At 36.2% G+C, this 7,082-nt stretch overlaps 1 protein-coding gene across 1 annotated transcript; it reads right to left on the bottom strand.

The window, feature by feature from the left end:
- Nucleotides 1-2,915: 2,915 nt before the first annotated feature.
- Nucleotides 2,916-5,516, bottom strand: LOC110097886 (microfibrillar-associated protein 1A). Its single transcript, XM_020824524.2, has 2 exons — nucleotides 4,226-5,516; nucleotides 2,916-3,424 (listed from the first exon to the last, which is right to left on the bottom strand). The coding sequence occupies exons 1-2, from the start codon at nucleotides 5,422-5,424 to the stop codon at nucleotides 3,310-3,312; spliced, it is 1,314 nt and encodes a 437-aa protein (XP_020680183.1). The 5' UTR covers nucleotides 5,425-5,516; the 3' UTR covers nucleotides 2,916-3,309.
- Nucleotides 5,517-7,082: the final 1,566 nt, after the last annotated feature.

The following is a 7,082-nucleotide window of genomic DNA, read 5'->3' as shown; positions in this document are numbered from 1 at the left end:
CCATGCTTGACTTACCAAAATCATTTTAAACACTTATATTGGCAAGTTTTTAACACCTATGATAAGTATTTTACATGTTTGAATGTTTTGGCATGTGATAAAATTTAAATTTTAATCATTTTTATTAGTAATGAGAAAAATATAGGTGAAAATTAGCTAGCTACTAAGGGCTTTTAATAGAAACATGAATGTAGAATAGACAAATTCAAAACATATTCTAAGCGAAGTTCAAAGAAGAGTCAAAAAATATTCAAATGTTATTAAAACATAAACTTTATCTAAAAAGTTTGATAGCTTCATTTTCTTCCATTTGTATACATAGTGGAATATCAAATACATAATACAAATAGCCAAATTAAATTTAAATTACAAAATTAAAACTATATGCGGGCTTCTAAAATTCACACAACGGCCTCTACTAAGAACGCTATCGATTATTTTCGGATCAAATTTTTAGAAGTCATATTAGATTTGCAATAAGATCCAAAGATTTCACCGTTATTTTGAAAGCACTACATGGTCTGGTTCCAGATTTTTCATAGGCAAAAGACCCAATGCTTAATTACCCGTGGTCCCGTATCGACAACGAGAGAGAACTTAGATCCTATCAACGATGAGAGAGAACTTATATTAAACCTAGTCATTAGAAGCTAAGTGTTTGTATAGTGCAAACACATTTAGTATAAGGTTGAAAATTTATCACTTTACACTATAAGTGGATGGTGAGAGAAATGATGATGAACTTGATTAAGATCTCATAGTTCTGTCATCCTAAATTATTATGATCCCTAAATAACTTAACAAGAGCAGTTAGTTCCAACTAAATCGAAGAATCATTATCAGCTGCCATAGGTTATTTTGTCTAAGAAAATATTGTAGATATTTCACCATTAATTATCATCACCATCACTCCAATCCCACACCAAGTCACCAACCTTCTAATAACTGCATATACTCTAATTTTGTCAAAAAAAATTATTGAAGTACCAACCTGCTTGATGTGAATGGTTCTTAGAGCTGATATCTCCACCTAGATTAATCATGCAACAGAGATGTTCAAATCTTCTTTCAACTTCTCCACTAATAGCACCCTGCACTTTGTCTATCACACATATACACTATACGTCCTGTTGCTTCTAAAAGCCGCTTTCTAGTAAAAAATAAAAATTTTGATACTAGAAAGTGGTTTTTAGAAGCAGCAAGAAAGCCGTTCCAAACAATCTAGAAGTATCGCATTAGAACGATAAGGAAACTAGGATAAACAACAGATATCAATTGCCCAAGGTTTTGTTTGGGATGACTTTCTTACTACTTATAACAATTTTTTAGTACAAAAACTAAATTTTTTTCTACTAGAAAACTGCTTTAATAAGCAGTAAAAAAGCTATCCCAAACATAGCCTAAGTAGAGGGAGCAGAAAATTTATCATGGCTGCTGCACTCTGGTTGCATTGGCAACTGCCTGCAAGAAATCAACTTCAGAAGCATTCAGATATCAATGGATTTTACAAATTGAGCATGGCACATTTTAGGAAAATGAAAAAAAATAAAGGGTGAAAACGAATATGTAATAAATCAAAAGCCAATCAATCAAAAACACAAATCACATTAAAAAACAAGAGCAAGTGCAGTTATTTACAGCAAGTATAGTAAAAAAAAATACTGAATTACATAATCGCAGTTCAAGCATCAACGGGAATTTTGGGATGAGCATAATAATATTAGGCTTAGTTTGGGACGGCTTTTTCATTGTTTTCTAAAATAATTTTTTTTTACAAAAATTTCTAATTCAAAAAATATTTTAACTAAAGCATTACGAAAGTTATCCTTATTCTGTCCAGAAAAATAAATCTTTACAACTATTTATTCCATCATCATTCATACTCTCTTTGCCATCTATGATATGTATCCCTCCATATAACCAACCTCAAGTTAATCATCTTTATATTAAAATTAAGGCAAGGTGTTTACAATTTGCCTCACAATACAGGGCCTTAAGGTAGACTGTACGGACACCGGACGGTCTGGAGATCAATCAGAACGCGCCATGTCAACCAGCACCGAGCAGTACCGCACACCGGTACAGAGCAAAAAAAATGACATGGCATGTTCTGGTCGGTCTCCAGACACCATCCAGTGTCTGCATAGAATAATTTTTCCTTAAGGTAAGGCGATCATCTAGGAAAACTTTTAGAAATGGCACTCGCTAGTGAGCTGCATGAATTGCTATGGCCTCTTCTCAAATCTCACCTAACCACATAGAAAAGCACCCAACTTGCCTTAGCAACACTAACCTTCTACGCTAAAACTAAGACACAGGACCCCCAACTCAGTCATGGATATCAATCATGGATAAAAATGTTTTTTTTTTTCAAATGAAATATAGTTTTCTAGATCAAATGCCACTCTCCAAATGTGCTAATAAATACAAAAACTCTAAATAACCATGCAAAAGACTCTACTTAATTTAAGTATCATGAACGCAATCTAACCTCCACCAATCCCAACCAAGAGGTAGACAAGCAGGAGTGATCATTTACATTATACAAGGGAAACTTTTCCAACTTTCTAGAATTTACAATGGTATTTAACATGAATAAATGAAAGGCATTGCCAAGTGATGGTAAGTTGCTCAAGAAGAAGCCGTAGCTAAAAAAAAAAAAAAAAAACTAAGGTTTCGTTTGAGACGGCTTTCTTATGGCTTCTTAAAACAAATTTTTAGCATAAAAATTTAAATTTTTATACTAGAAAGCTGCTTTAAGAAGCAGTAAAAAAGTCATCCCTAACGAAGCCTCCATAAAAAAAGAGGTAAAATACTGGCCTGTGAATCATATTTTAAGCTGTAAACATTGGAATAACAATCATACTTTTGACGGTTATACTATCAAAATTAAAGGGAAACACTTAAATCCAGAATAAGCATAAAAAGCTGCATTATAAATTTTATTAATGTAACAATGGAGATCATATCTGATCAATCAAGGTTTTTTTTTAAGAACTTATAACAGACCTAGATTAACGACCAAATAAATCCTCCTCATACATGGCTAAATTTGAGGTCCCATTGGAATCTACTAAACTGATATCCAATTATGGAACTTAGTAACTAGATACAAATACACTTTTAAATACTCCAACCAAGGAGAGTTACTATCATGAAAGATCATAAAATTAAATGGTAGAGTAAATGCTGCAGAACATAGAACTCATTACCACAATTTAACCTCAAAGATAGCTCTTACTTGTGCTATGTGAAAATGTTCTCTTCAACGTGTTCTTAAAATGAAAAAGGAACTTCAAAGAAAAGGACCTATGAACTTTCCCAATCTTTCAACTTCCTGCTCCCTTTGGGTTTTTCTATTGGGGCATTCATGCCTGCCATTTTTGCATTGTACTTCGCTCGAAGAGGGCCATTAGCAGTCCACCTACACAGCATAAGTAAAATATTAGAAGAGAATCAAAAGACACGTACAATTATGGTTGCAAAGAAAGATTTGAAAAACTATTTTAAAATGGTCAAATATGAAAATTAAATGAGCTCCATAAATATATATTTTTTAATAATAACATTAAATCCCTTAAAGTCCATAACTGTGGCCTTTAGGGGTTGTTTGGTAGCACTGAGAATTTGATTTAAGTAGTATTTCGTAAATCCTCTAAATCCGGATTTCGGAAATCCTGAGGGGACTAAATCCTGAAAACTGTTTAGTAAAATTCATGATAAATCCTATTAAATCTCGTATGACTGTTTGGGTATAGAGGGAATTTAACGAGCAGACTCTTCCCTTTGGTGCAATGGATTTCGTAAATCCTGCAAAAAATAGGATTTCAGAAATCCATGCTTTCGTGCGAATTGGCTGAATTTTCCGTCTGCGGCGGCTTTCATTTGCCGTGAGATTTGGTTTTGCATTTTAGGCCGTATGGCTGTATTTCACTCAAATCCGTCTCAATTCCGGCCTAAATCCTGCTACCAAACAGCCCTTATAGTGAAAAAAACATTGAAACTATTAGCACTGAATCATGTAAAAAAAAAAAAGGGAAAGCAGATAATCAATATCGATTGCACCTTTGATACTCCCAAAAATAATCTTAAACAACTACATGTGCAGGTTAAAATTTCAGGTGAAAGGGTAATGCATAACAATCCAAAATAGAGCGTACTCACTATCTTGGAAGGATCAATATATTGAATCGGAAAATTGCAGCAAAGGAAGTATTTTACATACGGGGTATTCCAATCAGTAGTATCTTCCTGGACAAGATGAGTCCATTTGGTCCTTCCACTGCGACCAAAGTGCTTGACTTGCATAACCTTAGGCAAAATAGTCTTGTCCATCTTATCTTCACCTGTAGGAGATGAGAAGTCACGTCTGTAGATTGAATCTGTACCAGCAGTAGTTGCATGATCATCAGCATCTGACTGAAAGAAGGCACCCTTGTGGAAGTACTTCTGCATGAACTTCCACTTCTGCTTTGTTTGAGGAAGAGGCTTAGGGTTCTTCCTCTCCAATTCCCTGCGCTCCTCCTCCGTCATATTCCTCAACTTCTCAATTTCCTCCTTCTCCCTCAATCTTGCCTCTCTGTCGTCCCTTTCCCTCTTAATTCTTGCAATTTCCCTAACCTTCCAAGATTCATACTCATCAGCCTCGTTCAATTCATCATCGGTATCAACATCTGCAATATCCGCATCAGCTTCCAAATTTTTCTGAATCTGTTCATCTTTCCGTATCTCCTCAACAACAATTTGTTTTGTCTCAACCTTTCTCTCCTCAATTCTTCTCTTTGCAAGCTCCTCAAGACGTCTCTCCTCCTCTTCAAGCCTCTCACGCTCGGCAATAGTGTCCCTCTGAGACTTGGGGATGAAGACAGGCTTCACCATGGCAATGCCCATTTGCTCTTCTTCAGAGTCAGTCTCGTATTCAGACTCCTCCTCTTCCTCCTCCTCAATCTCCTCTTCCTCCTCCACAGTAGGAAGTGCTGTAGCAGCTTCTTCCTGCTCCCTCTGAAGCAGCTTCTCCCGTATCCTCCTCCTCCTCTCCTCCAAGGCATCCTCATCCTCCTCTTCCAAATCCAACCCATCCTGCCTGCTGCTCTCCTCTTCAATAGTAGAAATGATCTCAGCTTGCCGGATCCGACGGTGGTCGGCCCTCACCTCTTCCTTATTCTCAGCCCTTAGCTCGGCCAGGCGTCGTAACCTACGATCGTCCTTCCGCGAAATGTTGGCAGAAGAATCTTCATGGATGGGAAAAGCTTTCTCGAGTGCCGCAGCCCTTGCCGTCCTGAATTCAGCATCCTCCTCTGCCTCCTCAGCCCATTCTGGCGCTTTGCCAGGCCAGTACCTCTTCACCTTCGTCTGCCCAATCTTCCCACGGAGCTTGTCGCGGATCGCGATCACCGCGTCGCTGACACCCGCCGTCACCGACATGATAGCCGGCAAACGATAACGCCCTAACCCTAGCTTCCCTGACTATGCGCAAGCTCTAAGCGTAACAATTCTCTATTATGTTGATCTATGTTCAAGTTATAAAAAAAGACTAATCTATGAATGCTTTAAGATGTCAACTATGAAATTCTTTTTTATTAGGGATGATAGGGAAAAAAATTATAACCTAATTATTTAATATTTTTTTACATATTTAACCTTTAAAATTTTGTATTTACATTTCTAACTCATAAAGCTGGTGCCCATACCAAAATATCAATCTCCGTAATGATTCTAAACTCCCCTCCACCCTACCGCTCGATAAACTCCATCCCACATGGCATCGGGTGAATCCCTTACTTGAGAGAAATTGATCTGTACATACACTGAAAGGTCCGGAGACCAATCAGAATGCACCACGTCACCCGGTACTAAGAAAAAAACTGACGTGACACATTCTGATTTGTCTCTAAACAACATCTAGTGTCCTCACAGAATAATTTTTCCTTACATAATGATGGTGGCATGGTCATCATCTCCTATTCTAACATTTGAACCACCAGCAATTGCCTCGTCATTGCTAAAGTTAGTTAGTGAAGAATTGTAATGAGAAGTTGAAGGGCCAAAGAAGATGGCCATTTTTTATGGTATATTGGAGGATTTAAGGGGCTAATGGAAGCAACTAGTTGTTGCATAGTCTAGGGGGTTGTAGCATTTCGAAAGTGATTAAGAGCTTTAATGTAGAGTTTGGATTGTTTGTATGGGCGTGTGTGGAGGCCAATTTGAATGAAAGTTGTATGGATAGTGTGGAGAATGGTTATAGATTATGATAAGGGCTTGTTTACGATTACCTAAGGATATGATGGAAGAGTAGTTAGGGATTATAAGGTTTGAATATATGTATTATGTAATGTGGAGAGATTTCGATGAGAATATACAAATTAAGCTCGCATGCATGACGCATTTACATGATAACATATAGGCTTATTATTTATGTTGTTATTGTTATGAGTGGTCTCTATTTCATGCTGAGTTGCTCATTACATGAAGAAGGAATTCAATTGCGCGGATACCGGACTGTCCATAGATGAATTAGAACGTGCCACTTCACCAGATACACAGCGGTACACAGCAACGTATACAACAAAAAAGTGACGTGACACATTCTGATTCACCTCCAAACGGCGTCCACATCCGCACAGAATAATTTAACTGCATGAAGAGAGGGATGACATTATCTTGAATGGAAGATGGAGTGGTCCTTTAACCAACCCTAATATTCTATGAAATCATGGCCATCATATAAGGTTGTGGTCTAGCTAATTTGACAAGGTAGAGAAGATACTATAGGAAATAAATAAAATCTTGACCAAAAAAAGAAGTGATGTTTTATTGTTCACAAGAACAATAATATGAAGATACAAAAAAAAAATTTATATGAAAACTCATCAATTTCTTCTAATAAAATATCACTTTTCTTGATCAATTCTAAATCAAATTTCACATTATAATTATCTTATTATTTTAAAAAAATTATCTATTTTCATTTGTATATATATATATAACTCACAACAACTTTAGAAAAACTTATTTTTTATAGAAATTTAATTATTATTTTCTTACAAATAGTAACAATCCGTTATTCTATTTTTTAATATTAT

This window comes from Dendrobium catenatum, unplaced genomic scaffold, assembly GCF_001605985.2.
Source record: "Dendrobium catenatum unplaced genomic scaffold, ASM160598v2 fragScaff_scaffold_574, whole genome shotgun sequence".
NCBI lineage: Eukaryota > Viridiplantae > Streptophyta > Magnoliopsida > Asparagales > Orchidaceae > Dendrobium > Dendrobium catenatum.
Note: the sequence above shows the minus strand (reverse complement) of the source record. Positions and strands in the feature narration are given on the sequence as shown.